The 17,397-nt window shown below is 45.6% G+C and overlaps 1 protein-coding gene across 5 annotated transcripts in view; it reads left to right on the top strand.

Annotated features, from left to right (window-relative positions):
• Nucleotides 1-3,198: 3,198 nt before the first annotated feature.
• The window catches only part of TAF1 (TATA-box binding protein associated factor 1), an 86,735-nt gene continuing 72,536 nt past the window's right edge, over nt 3,199-17,397 (top strand). For 2 of the 5 annotated variants that reach the window (XM_067547929.1, XM_067547927.1), the window contains exons 1-5: nt 3,199-3,436; nt 3,538-3,667; nt 11,266-11,382; nt 12,866-12,979; nt 13,502-13,743. In XM_067547929.1, coding sequence (XP_067404030.1) covers nt 3,305-3,436; nt 3,538-3,667; nt 11,266-11,382; nt 12,866-12,979; nt 13,502-13,743 — 735 coding nt within the window. In that variant the 5' untranslated portion in view covers nt 3,199-3,304. Of the gene's footprint in view, nt 3,437-3,537; nt 3,668-11,265; nt 11,383-12,865; nt 12,980-13,501; nt 13,744-13,812; nt 14,313-17,397 lie in introns of those variants that run through there. The other 3 variants (XM_067547928.1, XM_067547926.1, XM_067547930.1) reach the window with 2 other exon arrangements.

Genomic DNA, 17,397 nt, shown 5'->3' with positions numbered 1-17,397 from the left:
CTAGCCCTACCACCCCACAGCGGGGCTGAAGTCCTGAGCCCCAGCAGGTGCCTCTCACAGGGCAGAAGACATGACACCCCCCATCCCTGCATGGCAGAGGTCCTGAGCCCCACCACCTTTCTCTGGGGCTGAAGCCCTGGCAGGCACATCCCATGGGGCTGAAGCCCCAAGCCCTGGCAGGTGGACCCTGTGGGGCTGAAGCCCCAAGCTTTGCATCCTAGTCTGGTAGGTGGAGAATGGGGGTGGAGGTGTAGGGGATCTGCAAGCCACACTTTAACTGTAAAAGAGCTGTGGTTTGACCACCCCGTATTATAGGCTGGGCTGGTAGCACTCTCTGTTAGGGTTGATACTTCCCATTAAGACTTTTTTTTAGTTGCTTATAGCCTTGCCAAACTAACCATTCTGGGTGAAATTGTGCATGCCAGGTGTCTACCTCAGGCTGATTTGTTTGGGGAAAATTTCAGTCAAAACTGTTCCACTGTTTTGAGAATGAGGCTGAGGTGGGGGAAAAAAGGTTTTGCCTCTGTTAAAAGATTGATGAGCAGTGTCCCCATGCTTTGGAACAAATAATTGAACTTTGGCAGGATGGTGGGTTTGGTGTCAGGGATGTGTCTTTTGCCATTCCTGTAAAAATCCACTTATGTTTGGCCAAGTTATAAACCTTTTGAAAAATTGCAGTTTGCACATCCTCAGTACATAGTTGATTTAGCAGCTAAAATCTCTGAAGATTCGGCCCTCACTGGGCATGCTGTATCCCTTCCCAGCTCCTTTGTGTGATCAGACTTCACGTCAGCTCATGCCAGCAGTCTTGAAGACAGCAGCCCTTACAGGAAAAGTCTGATAACTGCTCTGGAACGGGCTGGACGCTGGAATTGAGAGCAGTGAGAATACAGGAGACCCCTGCACTTCCTGTCTCCCAGCCAACATAGAGGAGAAAGGGGAGACCGAGGCAACAAAAGCCAGCCAGTGGGGAGGGAAAAGAGTAGATTGAGACAGGGAGTCAGGGTGAGAGGTGGGGGGAGTGGGAGGGAAATTTGGAGTAGCTGGGCAAGGGCAGCAGAGGAAAGGTGAGGTTGGGACTGATTGGGCAAAGACAATCAGGGAGCTTAAGTGTGTGTGGAAAGACTGGAAACTGGTGAGGGAAATGGGGGTGGTGCAACCTTTAATTTGGCCAGCTTGTGCATCTGCTTTGATAGTCTTGAATTACATGTTCCCGTACAACTTTTTCCCCACGACTCCTAAAATTCATTCAGTGCACAGGCTCAATCTACTGTGAGGAGGAATTGGGGTTGGATATTAAAGGAAGCTGTTGCCTATAGGATCCTGCTTCGTTTGTTGCAGAAGATGGAAGGAACATACTATTTGCAGTACTGGAACACGGGATCACAGACCGAGAATAGTAGCTCAATGCCACCTTGGAAAACTGATTTATATTCCTGCCTCTATCACTGAGGTCATGTCTACACAGCCACTTTTTTCAGTGTAATTGATGTTGCTCAGGGGTGTGAAAAAACGTCTCCCTAAGTGACATAAGTTACACCAACAGACATGCAGTGTGGACAGTGCTATGTTGGTGGGAGAGCTTTTCTTGCCAACATAGCTACTGTTGCTCCCTGAGATGGTTTTATGCCGGTGGGAGAGCTCTCTGCTGTTGTCATAGACCGGCTGCACAAGTGATCTTACAGTGGTGCAGCTGTGGTAAACTCTCCAGTGTAGACATGGCCTTAGGGTTCCTAATGTTAGGCAAATCGTTTAAACCAAACTTTTCACAGGTGGTTACTAATTATTTACTTCCTGGGTGCTCTGACGTGATACCTTGAGCTCTGATTTGCAGAAATGCTGAACATTCACAGCTATGTAACTGAAATCAGTGGGCGCTTTGCTTTAGTGTATATAAAGTGCTATATAATACTATGTACTCTGCAAAATCAGGTGCTAGTTATCCAATTTTATACACCTAAATTTAACAAACATATCCTCTAGGCTTTAGTTTCCCATCTGTAAAATGGGGATACCATCCCTAACATGCCAGTATTATGAAGCAGTCAGATACTGACCCTCCTTTGTAAAGTGCTGTGAGAGCTGATGAAAGAGCCAGCTCGAGCATTACACATTCCATAGAAAAGCTCATAAGGAAACTAATTCTGTCCTGAGAGCAGGACCAAGAGATGGTGTGTGCTGAATCTCACACAATGAGGATAAACAAAATACTCTCTGCTGCTCACTAAATGTGCACGGAATGAGACTGGGGGTAAGAATGATCACTGTCCACGCATCTGAATAAGCAAGCCTGTGCTGGGCATTTTCTAACTCAAGGGAAGGGTTAGGGTTATGTGATGTGTGTGAATGTGGTGAAGGTGTGATGGGTGTGAAATGATGTGAGGTGTGCGAAGTGTGTCAGGTGTGATATGTATGAAGGTGTGAAGGGTGTGAGGTGTGTGATGTGTGTCAGGTGTGATGTGTGTGAAGGGTGTGCGAAAGGTGTGATATGTATGAAGGGTGTGTGATGTGAGAAGTATTGAGCGTTTTACACCTGCACTCAAGGGAAGGGTTAGGGTTATGTGATGTGTGTGAAGGTGGGTGAAGGTGTGATGTGTGTGAAATGATGTGAGGTGTGCGAAGTGTGTCAGGTGTGATATGTGTGAAGGGTGTGAGGTGTGTGATGTGTGTCAGGTGTGATGTGTGTGAAGGGTGTGCAAAGTGTGTCAGGTGTGATATGTATGAAGGGTGTGTGATGTGAGAAGTATTGAGCGTTTTACACCTGCACTCAAGGGAAGGGTTAGGGTTATGTGATGTGTGTGAAGGTGGGTGAAGGTGTGATGTGTGTGAAATGATGTGAGGTGTGCGAAGTGTGTCAGGTGTGATATGTATGAAGGTGTGAGGTGTGTGATGTGAGAAGTATTGAGCGTTTTACACCTGCACTCAAGGGAAGGGCCCTGGCCCCTAGAAGGCGGGTTTCCCGAAGCCGCTATCCTGAGGCAGGGAGTGCCCTAGGTGCCGGACACCCTGAGCCACGTGGGCCTGATCGCCCCGCCCCGCCCCGCCCCGCCGGGACTCGGGGACAGTCAGTCAGTCTCAGCCTCAGGCTGTCAGAATAGCACCGGGCGCCCCCGCCCTCTCGCTGGCCCGCCGAGGGGACGCTCTGGCCGCGCGCTCTATGGTGCTGGAGGCTCGCTGCTCTCCCGAGGCCGTGTCCGCTGCGCCAGGCACCCGCCTTTCACTTTCCGGTTGTGCTTCCGGGTCGCGCGGGCAGCGCCGGCCCGGCCGTTGGGTGGCGGGGGGAGCGCCGCGGAGGAGCCGGACGATGTCGGACTCGGAGAGCGAGGAGGAGCCGGAGGCGGAGGCGGGCGGCGCCGGGCCCTTCTCCCTGGCCGGGTTCCTCTTCGGGAACATTAACGAGGCGGGGCAGCTGGAGGGGGAGAGTGTGCTGGACAAGGTGAGGCGAGGGCCGGGCCGGGGCCGGGGCCCTCCTGCGGCGGGTCGGTCTCGCGGCGCAGCGCGCGCCGCTAACGGCGGCTCCTGTCTTGGCTCTTCCAGGAATCCAAGAAACACTTGGCCGGTTTGGGCGCCTTGGGCCTGGGCACCCTGATCACCGAGCTCACCGCCAGCGAGGAGGGGGCCGCGGCCGCGGCGGCGGAGACGGATGGCGCCCAGCTGGACGCGGAAGGTGAGGCCCGGCGCGGTTATGTCTGGGCTGGCGGGTGTCGCCACCGCAGCACAGTCGGAGTCTGCAAAACCGAAGGTTTTGTTTAAAGAGCAAAGGCAGGTTTCTAGCCCTCCGCTCGTTGCTGACCCGCTGGGCACCTTTCGGGGTCTGCCAGAGGCGTGAGACAATGGCGCTGAAGCATGAACTGTCCTGTTCGTTTCACTAGTGTGTTAACACTTCAGCCTCACAATTGCAGGTTAGGAAGTAATGGCGGTGCAGATTTGTAATTGGGTGAATGTGGGATTTATTATTGTTTTTTGTTCACTCATTAAAACAAACAAACCGGCATTGAGGCCTCTCTGCCTTTTAACTAATATCTAGTATTTAAAGTTCCCATTTATTATGACCTTGTCTTCCTGTTTCTCCCCTCCCCCATTGCATCTTGGATCTCTTTAGCTTGTAACCTCTCTTGGTCAGGGACTGTCTTCTGTTACTTGTTTGCAGAGCGTTTAGCACAATCCTTGATTGAAGTTTCTCTGTGCTACTGTAATCTAATGGAGAGACAGGATGGGTGAGGTAATACTTTATTGGACCAACTTCTCTATTGTGAGAGAAACAAACTTTGGAGTTTACATAGAGCTCTTCTTCAGGTCTGGGAAACTAACTCAGGGCTTGTCTTCACAGACAGCGCTTTAGTGAAGATGCTACTGTGCTGCCGAGAGAGGCGGTAGCAATATCAGCGGGAGAAGCTCTCTTCTTTTCACAAAGCAATCACTCTATATCTGACATGTCAGTCCTCATCCTCAAAGGAAACCTACATAATACTTTCAAAAGATGAATCTTAGCACTTAAATTCATTATTCTGAGGCTATGTCTATGCTACAAAGTTAAGTCAACTTAAACTATGTCGATGATCATCTGTGATGGTAATTAAACTACTTTTGCACTTCCACACAGTGCTCCTTGTGATGGTGGAGCGCTTCCACGGTTGTTGCTTTTGCATTAACAGAGAGCCCTGCACCATGGGCAGCTATCCCAGTGTGCAACTTGCCACTATCTACTGCTGAGAGTTCTGGGAAGGGATCACAGTGCCTCATGGGGTGGGCGCACCGTCCCATGATGCAGTTTTCTCTGTCCCATCATTCTGTGAGCTTCCAACTATGTTTTGTGCCACTTTTCAATGGCCCCTATAAATTGTGCACCCACCATTCCTGTCTGAAAGCATGGATCCTACACAGCTCTCCAGTCTTGTGATGAGTGTTATGAGCACAATGCAACTGACCCTGCAGTATTTCATGAGCTGAGAATCTGATAATTACACCATGATGTCTGCCCTCCTGTGTGCTATGGAAAGAAACAATTAGATTGCTTTTGACATTCATGGAGAAGCTGCTCGGAGTGGACTGTCGGTTCTGGGCTCGGGAAACAAGCACTGAGTGGTGGGATCACACCGTTATGTAGGTATGGGATGAAGAGCAATGGCTACAGAGCTTTTGGATGCGCAGAGGCACCTTCCTGGAATTGTGTGTGGAGCTCGTCCCTGTCTCTGGTGCAGGGACACCAAACTCAGAGCTGCCCTCACAGTGGTGAAGTGAGTGGTGATTGCTGTGTGGAAGGTGACAACTCCAGATTGCTACTGATCAGTTGCAAATCAGTTTGGAGTTGGGAAGTCTACCGTGGGGGTTGCAGTCATACAAGTGCGCACAGCCATTAATGGCCTCCTGCTATGAAGGACTGTGACTCTGGGCAATGTGCAGGAAATAATGGATAGCTCTGCGGCAATGGGATTCCCTGACTGCGGTGGGGTGATAGATGGGGCGCATATCCCCATTTTGCCCTCAGATCACCTTGCGATGAAGTACATCAGCAGAGTTACTTTTCTATGGTATTGCAAGTGCTGGTGGATCACCAAGGTCGTTTCACTGACATCAGTGCAGGGGTGGTCAGAGAAGGTGTGTGATGCACACATCATCAGGAACACTGGTCTGCATAGAGAGCTGCAAGCAGGAACTTCCTTTCCACACCAGAAGATTCCAGTTGGGTATGTGGAAATGCCAGTTGTGATCCTGGGAGACCCAGCCTACCCCTTGATTCTGTGGTTCTTGAAGCCTTACATTGGAAACCTTGACTGTGGCAAGGAGCGCTTCAGCAACAGTCTCAGCAGGTGCAGAATGACCATTGAATGTGCCTTTGGCAGATTAGACCTCAGCGAGGAAAATATTCCCATACTCATAGCAGCCTGCTGTGTTTTGCATAACATTAGTGAAGCTAAGGGGGAGAAAGTCTCTGCAGGTATGGAGCTTTCAGATGGATTGGCTGGCAGCTGCTTTTGAGCTGCCAGATACCAGGGCTGTTAGAGGAGCTCGATGGGGGGCTAATCAGGGAGGCTTTGAAGGAGCATTTTGACATTGAGCCCCAGTAATGTCTTTCTGTAATGCATTGAACCAGGCATTGTTTTCTTGCACTGTAGTATGACTCTCGTAATGATTGCTGTTTGTGCGTTCATTGTACTCTGCTAATGCACTGATGGCCACTATGTATGAATTTCAGCAGCAACCAACATGTGTTGTATACAAAGATTCCTTTTCTTTCTCTAAGTACATTTTTATTCATTAGCTATACAATTTCTATTTTCTAAAAGGGACATGACACTGAAGAGCACGTTTTGAAATGAGGCTTTCTCAGCTGGGTGTATGTTCAGCTGTCATGGAACCTGTCCCTAGGGGTGCAGTGCCTGGGGTACTGCAATGACCAGGGAACGTGTGAGGAATGTGTGTGGGGAGTATGGGGAAGTATAGGCTGCAGGGGGGGAGCAAGCATGGATGTGTTCCACCTGCAGCACAGCTGGGGACCTCAGCATGTCTGTTTGGTTCTCCAGCAACTGTATCATCCACTCCTGCCCTTATTTCTTTTCCTGGCTATCTATTTGCAGGCTTTCATTAATAGCCTTTCTCCAGGCTCTTTGCTCGCTATCAGCTGCATCAGACAAATGCAGCACCTGCATAAGAATGGCCATACTGGATCAGACCAATGGTCCATCTAGCCCAGTATCCTGTCTTCTGACAGGGACCAATGCTAGGTGCCTGGCAAACAGAGGCTAGGGACACTTCAGAACATGGTTTGCATCCCTTCCCATCCTAGCTAATAACAATTGATGGACCTATCCTTCATGACCTTATCTAGTTCTTGTTTGAACCCTGTTAGTCTTGGCCTTCACAACATCCACTGGCAAGGAGTTCCACAGGTTGACTGTGCATTGTGTGAAGAAATACTTCCTTTTGTTCGTTTTAAACCTGATGCCTATTAATTTCATTTGGTGACCCCTAGTTCTTGTATTATGAGAAGGAGTAAATAACACTTCCTTTTTTATTTTCTCCATGCCAATCATGATTTTATAGACCTCTACCATATCCCCCTAGTCATCCTTTTCCAAGCTGATAAGTCCCAGTTTTATTAATCTGTCTTCATATGGAAGCTTTTCCATACCCCCAATCATTTTAGTTGCCTGTTTCTGTATCTTTTCCAGTTCCAATATAACTTTTCTGAGATGGGTTGATCAGATCTGCCCACATTAAAAATCCTTGGTATGCCCACATCTTGAATAAAGAGGCAAAATGATATGAACATATCTTCCCTGATTATGTCTTCCTTACTCCTCCTGCTTCGTGTCCTTATTAGACAGAGCTGCTTAGCTGGTGTGCAGGAGGAGACCATGAAGGATACATCTGCAGAAGCTAAAGAAAAATAGAGGCACTGTTGTGAGTGCACTTGCAGCCTTGATTCATACCAATTAGATACACCACTTTCCCTTGGCAGGCGCACAGCACAGCAAGAGCCCTAACCATGGTGAGCTCAGCTTTGGGGGAAAGGGGCAAGATGAGACAAAGGGAAGTGGGCGGGGGGTTCGGAGGGTATCAATAAAAGTGCGTAGGGCCACTATTCTGAATACTGTCACCGTTTTCCATAGGCAGGGGTGAGAGCAGCTAATCTCTCGCTCCTGATGGTAACCCAAGATGCAAGGGTGCAGCTCCTGCATGCGTGCGGTTTCAGACCTATCTTCTGCTTTGCTGCCTGCAGAGGTAATTGCCGATTGACTGGCGAAGTTTCCTACCCTGAGGGAAGAAACAAGGCTGTCCTCCCAAGGAGCCTTCAGCAGAGGATTGCAGAGACCTCCAGGAAAGTTTCCTAGAGACCTTTATGGAGGGTTCCTGGGACATCCAGTGTGCATCAACAAACTTTTCTGCAGTTCCCTCTCTGCCTATCTGCACAGGGGGAAGAGAAGCAGATGCAAGGAGTGCTAGTACTGGTTATTTCTATCCCTCTTCTACCTTGGAGGTGGGGGGGGGAGAAGCTCTACCTCATTTCTCCCTGCATTATCAAAGCACAAGGAGTACTTACTGGAGCTCTCCTTTCTTGCATCAGGCGTGCCAGAGCCAGAATGCTGGGACTGGCTAGACCCCTCCAAAGTTTAAAAGGAGGTCCTGGCTTGCCATACCACTTGATGTCCCTGTCACCTGTCTCCCATCCTCCTCCAACTCCACTTCATCCTTGGGATTCACTTCATTGGCTGCTGCCTCCAGTTCCAAAGTATCCACGGGGCTCTTGGTGGTGGGATGGGATCGCCATGAAGGATGGTGTGCAGCTTCTTGTAGAAGTGGCATGTCTTTGGCAACACCTGCCTCACCTCCCTCCTCTTAGCAGCACTGATGCATGCCCCTTTCATGCCCCTTCTCCATGCTATGAGCAATCAAAGTTCCTGCAGCTGGAGTGGAGCTGTGACTGCACAGCCTCCTCTTCCTACAGACTCAGCAGATCCAACAACTCCGGTGTACTCCAGGTGGGTGTGCGTTTGCTGCGGGGAGCTGGCATGGTCAGCTGGCAAGCAAACAGGAAGTGGAATTTCAAAAATTCCCAAGCCTTTAAAAGGGGAGGGGTGCATGCTTGTATACCTGGCTGCAGGGCAGCAGATTTCAAACTGGTGGTCAGAGTGGTCATGATGGGCATAGTGGGATATCTGCAGGCCACTTATGGTGACATAGACAACGTAGTGTCTATGCTGATGTTGCGGTGCTCTAACTTTGTTGCAAAAAGCTCTATGCCTCTCATCCAGGTGGTTTTATTATGTCGGCATAGTAGGAGAGTTAAATAGACAGGAGGAGCATTGCAGTGTGAATACCTCCACTGTTTTGTCAACAAAAGTGAGTTAGTTTCCCAGATTTGTAGAAGTACTCAATGTAAGCTTGTCTCTCTCACCAACAGAAGTTGGTTTAGTAAAAGATATTACCTCTCCCGCCTTTCCTGGGACCAACACTGCATACTGTAATCCAAATAATCAAATAAACAAAGGATAGAAATAGCACTGGTCCTGAAAGTGCTTGAAATGTCCTTTTCTCACTGAGTGATGCTGAAGGCAGCAGTAACTTTAACAAGAAAAAAAATATTTCCAACATAAGGGCTACAGTCTACCCTGCCTGTAATCTTTGTATAAACCTCATCTTGTCGTTAGACAATTTGCTGTAGCTCAGGGTTAATATGTTGCCTTACCTTTGTTTATTTGGCTAAATCTCACTATCCAATTGCACTATCTTTTGCTTCCCACTGCCCTTGTATATGTTTACATTGTCTATCTGCTTATTGGGCCAGGGATTCCTGTCTTTACACCTATCTGTAAATTTCCCAGCTCATTGTTTGTGGGATTTAATTTTATATAAGACAAAAACCTTTTGTTAAAAGAATGGTACGAAAGGTGCAAAGTCAAGTATTTAAAGTTGAAATGCCAGAATTAAGGATGCCCATTAAATCTTAATTCTTTCTCGTATACATAAACATTGTGATGATTTTTAATTACTGTGCTGCTCATCAGTGTATTATCTTAGTACCTCACAAACGCTAACAGACCCAATTCTGGGGGGAGATCATCCTTTCTATTCCTGAAGTCACCTGCCTCATTTTCTATATCCCTTTCAACTTCAAGAGCAAGTGAAACTGGTATATTACTGACACAGCATCATTCACTACACAGCTTTGATTCATGTCCTGAGCACCATCCATCCCGTACACTAAATGAGTCAGGAATCTTGTGGGGAAAAAGTAGAAAGTGATCATCAGGGATCCTAGAAATCGGTTTCCCACAGAAAAACATGAAAAAATGCAGAATTTATGTTTTTTACAGAGAATCTTTAGTTTTTACATTTTGTGGGAAAATACATATATGAACTACATTTTACTGAAAGTGCCACTGTCACTTATTCCATGCACACAACCTTCCCTTCTTGTCGTTGATTTTTGAATGCACTTTAAATTTAGAGTGGAACTCCGTTTATCTGATCGAATTGGGTCTGGGGCCAGATTGGATAATGAAACATTGGGATAATCAGGAGAATTGGCAAAGAGCTTTCTATCCCTTATTTTAAGATGGGTGGGGTCCTTGGGCAGTCAGCCCCATGTGGGCGCTGACAGCTGGAGCCCCAGCCACGTGGGGCTGACTGCCTGAACCCCACTGCTATCAGCTCTGGGCAGCTGGTGTCAGATAATGGAGGCTCTGATAAACAGGGTTCACCTGTATATCAGTAAAACATTATGTTCAATTGATCCCTATATATATATTTTGGCTAAGGAAACTAATGTTCAGTGTTTCATTTTAATCATGGAAAAACATGGATTTTTATGGGGTTCTTTTTATTAGAAAATTTTGGGTTTTTTATCATGGAAAAACTAGGCTCTCTGGTGATCATGTAATTAAAGACTACAATTAGAGGCATACACATGAGGGGGCATCATTAAGGTTTTTAGAGCAGCCGTAGTTCTGGCATTTCTTAACTTTCATGAGCTTGACTTTTGCAACTCCACTCACATTCTTTTAAGAGTTCTTAATGTCATGGTTTTTAAAACAGAAGAAAGTGAAAACAAATTATCTGCAAGTGTAGCAATGCCCAATAATGCCTCATCCCCAGGATGTGAACCTTGAATCATCAGCCCTGCAGCACAGACTCCATGAGCTGCAGGACTAACTACATTAGCTGCCTGCGGTAGAAGGCTGTGCATAGGAGGGTACATAACACAGTGAAACTTATTTGTGTGTTACTTATAAATGAGTAGACCCATTTTTACAGCCAGCACAGCAATGGACAAAGATTCAAGTTATTTCTGAGAGGCAGAATGGCAAAGTTGGTAGGATTTGGGTTTGCAATATTAGAGTTATATTCCCAGTTTCTGTAATCTCTCAGTGGGATATAGGGCTTTGCTTGATACAGTTGTGTAGATACAAAATTACGAATGTTCATCAATAGAAGAAATCAATAGAAGAATTTAGGACTCATGATCTGGTTTCCAGATGGTGCACTTAACTCTGGGTCAAAGCAGCTTTCTCAACAGTTCTACCAAATTTGAACAGATTTTCATGAGGCTGGAAAATGGCATGTCCCTGACCCCAAATTATCTGTCTCCCAAATTTCAAAGTCTTACTGCAAATGGTGAGGGTGTTGTCTGCTCCTCCTGTAAAATGGAAGGTACATCAGGGGAGGAATCAGGATGAACTAAGATAGGATGAGATTAGACGTGGTGAGTACATGTTGGGATATGATTTTGTTGCATGACAAGTCTTTCCTCTTCCTCCTCAGGCTGGGTTAAGAGTACAGAGGATGCTGTTGATTACTCTGATATTAATGAGGTGGCTGAAGATGAGAGCCGCAGATACAGGCAGGCAATGGGCAGCCTTCAGCCAATTCGAAGACCAGGTAATTGGTGGTGGTGGGAGCAAACCTAGGTGGAAGCGATTAACAGTTAATGGTACGTCTCTGTGTGACAGATTGACCGTTGCTGCTGTCATTGAGTGAGGTCTTTCTCCAATACATGTTCTCCTGCCATGTTCTTTGCCTGCTTCAGGAGCCCCGTGTATGCCAGTGGGACAAGTAAATAGCCTAGACATTACATAACGGTGGTGGAATTTCAGTTCCTTTCTTCAGGGCTTTATTTTTCCAAAGTAAAACAATTCCACATAAATTCAATAGCTAAACCAGATTCTTTCCCCCTGACTCAGGGTCTCCTGCAATATCTTACCTGCTCCTTGCAGGTGTTTCTGTAAACTGAGTCACTTGTTGGCTTTTGATCTAAGGACAGGATAGGCCACAGGCTGTTGTGATTCCTGGTCTCAGACCTATCTCCTGGGAGGAAGTCAATTAGTCACAGGTGGGGGCTAAGCCCCCCTCCTTTATAGGATTATCCAAAGCTATTGACAACCATCCTCTGTTTCTCCCCATCTCCCTTTCCTAACATTCTGTTTAATGGCTGCTGCCCATGAGGTAGGCATCTTCATCCAAGTACCACCATGACTTTTGCCAAGGAGGGGTGAGACTGGCCTGTATGCTTCTCCAATAAGGACTAGTATAGAAGGTCGCTGCCTGTAGGGGACAGAATTCCAAACCTTTGCAGTTTTTTTTCCTCTGTGTTATTGCTAGTGCAATTGATGAATCCCCTGCCTATCTCCTAAAGGAACTTTTCACTTCCTCTTCCATCAGTCAGGAGCAGGCAAGTAGGAAGGTTGGACTAACCTAGGGTTTTTGCCCTGGATTTTCTTATTTCTCTAGTTGAGGTTCCAGCTCTGTAAATCCGAGTAAGGGAAGCCATAGTAGAATTTTATTTATTTATTTAATTTTTTGAAGCCATGTTCAGTTCTAGCTGTCAGTTTTTCTTCTGTCCTACTCATTTCCCTTTCAATCCCTGATCTTGTAAGTGGTTGAGTGCAAGGAATCCTACTGTTGGGCAGCTTTGGGTGATCTGTTTGAGAAACTGTACTATCTGTACTAAGTTAATGCTGATACAGGATCCTCTCTGTGGTTGGGGCAGTGGTGAGGTACCCTAGTTGTGGTATTGGGAAAGGGGTATCTGGGTACCTTGAGAATGGACTGAGTGTGTAAAACAAAACAAAACAAAACAAAAAAAAAGTGATATAAGTTAATGGAGGACAGGTCCATCAATGACTATTAGCCAAAATGGTAAGGGATGCAACCCCATCCTCCACATGTCCCTAAATGCCAACTGCCAGAAGGTGGGCCTGGATGACAGAAAATGGACTATTTTATAAGTGTCCTATTCTGCTCATTGGTTCTAGGGTAACTGGCCCCTGTCAGAGACAGGATACTGACCTGAATGGACCATTGATCTGACCCAGCATGGCAATTCTTATGTTCTTAAGGTGATTGTCTCCTTTTGACTGATTAGATGAAGATGAAGATGATTATGATGCTGACTGTGAAGACATTGATTCCAAGCTGATGCCACCGCCACCTCCACCTCCAGTAAAGAGAGAGGATGAAAAAGATGCAGCTGTCCCTGGTGAGTAAGGACTCTCCTCTTCCATCTAAAACTTGTGGGAAGAATTTGGGAGTTTTGGACTGGCAGGATGTGATACATCAAGGATTCAAGCATTTCTATGCAGTGACTTTATACTGTAGCATGTTTGGGATCTTGTCAAAGATCTATCCTGCAGACTGATCTGAAGATGGGTCATGGCCAACTATGCAATGAAATAGTGCTGCCTTGGGGTAATTGGCTCATTAATAAAATATAGAGTAAAAGACGTCACAACATTTTCAAAAATGCTAAGATTCACAATCCAACCAACCTATGAAGTTCAGCTGCCTCTCTGTTTTGTCTTCTTTCAGCTGTGGCTGGGAGTTGCAGGGGTGATCTAGGGATGCATTGAAAGGCTAAACTGGAATGGGAATCAATAACTTTAAAACAGGGAAGATTTGATTCAGCATAATTTAAGATAAAGAAACGTTGCTTATGGAGTGTGGGGGTTGTACTGGGGGCCAAGAGAGGCAACTTATGTATAAGGTGCTTGCTCTATTGTAGTATCTGAAGATGGAGATGGTATCATTCTGCCCTCCATCATTGCTCCTTCCTCTGCTACCTCTGAGAAGGCGGATTTCAGCAGCTCTTCTGATTCTGAGTCAGAGATGGGATCCCAAGATGCAAGGCAGGCAGAATCCAAGGAAGGAAAACTAACACTGCCTCTTGCAGGAATAATGCAGCGAGATGCCACCAAACAGCTGCCAAATGTCACCGAGCTCTTCCCGGAATTCCGGCCAGGCAAGGTATTATATGTGTTGGGAACAATGTCCAAGAGAAATGATGGAAACGGCATCCCTTGGGGGACACAAGACTAAAAAACAAACAAAAATGTTAGTAAACATGTGCTGGTAGAGTGAGAAGGCCTCGGTGATAGTCATCTCCATCTCTGATTCCTCTGTTTCTGTGTGCTGCCTGCCATCAGTGACTTTTCCATGGGAAGCTGTGGAGTGCTTCTCTTGCTCTTTGCAGGAATCTCTTAAAAAGAGTTTTTCATGTAAATCAAGTTCTGAGGCATGTTTTACCTTTCTATAGAGCCTTGGTGCACAGATTTCAAAGCACTTTATGAATGGGGGGAGAGTACCCTTCTCCAAATTACAGGTGAATCACTGAAGTTAGCCACAGCCTCATCTACCTGTTAGTCAGATTCTCTCACAAATCTCTTTGCTCCTTCTTCCCTATCTCAAGGAACGTTCTCTCTGAACTGATTCATGAGGCCAGTGCCCTTTCCTTGTTTAAATGCCTCCTCAAGACCTACTGTGGCTGTGATTCCTGTAAGAAATCAGCTGATCATAATGGCTAGGATGAGCTGAAGGTGGGGTAATTTATATAAAATTTTAAATAGCAAACTATTTGTAGTCACATCTTCTTAGACCGTAGATTCCTAAAGGCAAGGGAGCATGTTTTTGTATGTGTTGTACAGCACCCAGCACAAGGAGGTCTTAATCATGAGCGATGCTGCTGGACATTTTTTCATTGTAAATGTTAACGACTGATGGTGATAAAAGACCCAATCGTTTCCATCTAATTTATTTCCCAGGGGTTGTTGTAGGATTGTTCCCTATTGTACATTTGCTAATATCTTGTAAATTCCTTGGAGCAGGGACTGTCTCTGTGTGTTTGTGTGGTGCTTAGCACAGTGAGCCTTGCTGTGAGTAGGTGCTAACACAATACAAATCACAACTGTCCAGTCTAGTTCTAAATGTGGCAGGAGACTGATATTCCATCACTATTCCCAGAGACTGGTTCCCAGCCTCATACATCTCACTGTCAGGAAGATTTTCCTCAAATTAAATACTAATTTTTGTCTTGATCTTGTCCCAATTACTCTTAGTTTTAGCCCCTTATTATACGTGGAACTGTTAATGACAACAATTATTAAAGCTGCCCAACTCTTCCTTTTATTACCCCTATTTCCAGTTTATAACTTTGCCAGACATCTACAGTTCATGCTGAAACTTTCCATTCTTGGTCTCTGCAACAAGTTGAATTTTTCACAGAAAATGATTATTTGCACATGTACCGTAGAACTTGTAGAGGCTTGTTTAAAATACTGTGTGGTAGAGCCCTGTGTGGGCCTATTTTTTTAATTCTGCTCCTGTCCCGCAATTCCTACTCCCACTCACAAAACCTTAGATCCCACAGGAAACACAGATTCCCCCATAATATTTAAAAACAAAACAACAAAACAACCCCAGACAAAACCACTCACTCACCATGGTCGGTTAATTTATTATATATAAAATTCAGAAACATTCAGAATTCAGAAACAATTTTTACTACTAAAAGAATAACAGATCTTGCTTAAACCATGTAAAAAAACCCTTTAACTCCTGGTATAATAGAAATAAATTCTCTTTCTATCTGTTGCTTAAATTTAAGAATTAAAAATTTTAAAGTGTTTTCCTGCTAATTACTGCAGTATGTTTTCTTTTTTTCCCCCTCCCACCCAATCCTGCCTATAACAAAATACATTTTACCCACTCCTGCTATTATGGCAGCGGGTTCTGCAGGATCCCAGTCCCGTTGCATGGCTCTGCTATATGACTCCATCAAAATACTATTTGGCCTGGGGAAGGTGCATTGGTCTGGAAGCCAAAAGACCATGAACCTCAACTCTTTTGTTTTAGTCTATTTAGATTGTAAGCTCTTCAGGGCAGGGACCACTTACGACCATGTTTGTTCAGTATCTAGCATAATGAGGCCCCATTCTTGGTTGGTCCTTAGGTGCTCCTGTAATAAACATGATGATTAATAATGGTGGTGATAATTGTGTGCACTTCAGAAGCCTTATTACTGAGTAAGGCCTCACTTCCTTACTCTTGGAGGCAAGCAAACACCCGTATTTTACTGAAGGAGTAACTAAAAGGTCACACAAGGTAGTGTCTGGCAGAGCTAGCAATAGAACTCATGTCTCAAATATGGCAGGCTCATGTCATAAGCAGTTAGCCACATTGCCTCAGAAAGAACCTGCCAAATGCGTGTGTTTAGGTATGTTGTCTGTTGCTCTTCCTCCATAGGTAACCCATTGTTTCAGTGTTGACTGCCACTAGTATTGTCTGATTTACAGAAGATAGCAGCTTACTGCTGTGGTCAGCTAATGTAATTACTCCTTTAGTTCAAGTGGTTGAGGTCTGTACTACAGCGCTCAAGGTTCTAGGTTCAAATCCTGCTGATCCTCTGTGTGGAGGGCAGTTACAGTTGTACGACAGACATTTTTCACTTTAAAAAGAATTACATAGATAAACCTAATTTATCTTAATGGTTTCATAGTCATAGAATTTAAGGCCAGAAGAGGGACCACCAAATGATTCACATATCAGGTCCTATTTATCACAAGGACCTGAGAGGGAGAATGCTTTGTGCTACCTCTGATGCTTCAGAAGGGGACAACACTCTCCTCCCCCAAATACAACTGCCCCTCCCCCAAATACATTGGAGGGGAATCCTTCCTGACCTCTTTCGGAGACAGGCGGAAGCCCTGAAGCGTGAGGTTTGAGGAACATTTATGATATGAACCAGAAGAACCCCTCCGAGCAACTGAGCCTTCCTCATAGGATAGATCCTCCCATTGTCCTGATCATCCTACTAACTCTTTGATGCACTGTTCCAGTTTAAATTCATCCTTCTGGAACATAGATGACTAGAATTGTACACAGTATTCCAAATGAGGTCTTACCAATAATGCCTTGTGCAGTGACTTCTCTTTCTCTCTGGAAATGCCTCGCCTAACATATCCTGGGGTTGCATTTGCCTTTTTTTGCAGCTGCATCATATTAGTGACTCAGTCACCCTGTGATCGACCAACATGCCCCGGTCTCTCCGTTTCTGTTGCTTCCAACTGATGAGTCCCACAATGTAAATTCAACGAGAGTCCTGTAGCGCTTTAGCTGTAACTCACATGCAAGCTTGACACAATCAGGCTGGGTCTGAACAGGTGCTTGGAATGGTTCTCTCATTACAAGAAGTAGTTGTCACTGTTCACACATTCTCACCTTCTAATCAATGCTTGTGAATAGGCCTCATCTACTCTAACTGAGTGGACTGTGCTAACACCTACCCTCCCCATTGTTGTTCCTTACCCTTGGATGTATATATATACCCCCTATCTGATTTCTGTTTCTTGCATCTGACAAAGTGGGTTGCAGCCCACGAAAGCTTATGTCTGCAGAAATTAAATGTGTTAGTCTTTAAAGTGCTACAGGACTCTCGTTGTTACACGGCTACCCCTCTGGAACTTTTCACAATGTAAATTCTTGTTATTAAACCTTAAGTGGCTGACCTTGCACTTAGTTCATCCAGTTGTTCCTGTATGTATTTCGATCTTCCTTTGTATTGACAATACCTCCCAACTCTAAATCAGCACATTTCATTAGCACTCCTACTTCTTGTTTCAACAT

The sequence above is a fragment of the Emydura macquarii genome, unplaced genomic scaffold, assembly GCF_026122565.2.
Source record: "Emydura macquarii macquarii isolate MOO-44397 ecotype Brisbane River unplaced genomic scaffold, CSIRO-AGI_Emac_v2 contig_1253, whole genome shotgun sequence".
Classification (NCBI taxonomy): Eukaryota; Metazoa; Chordata; order Testudines; family Chelidae; genus Emydura; species Emydura macquarii.
Note: the sequence above shows the minus strand (reverse complement) of the source record. Positions and strands in the feature narration are given on the sequence as shown.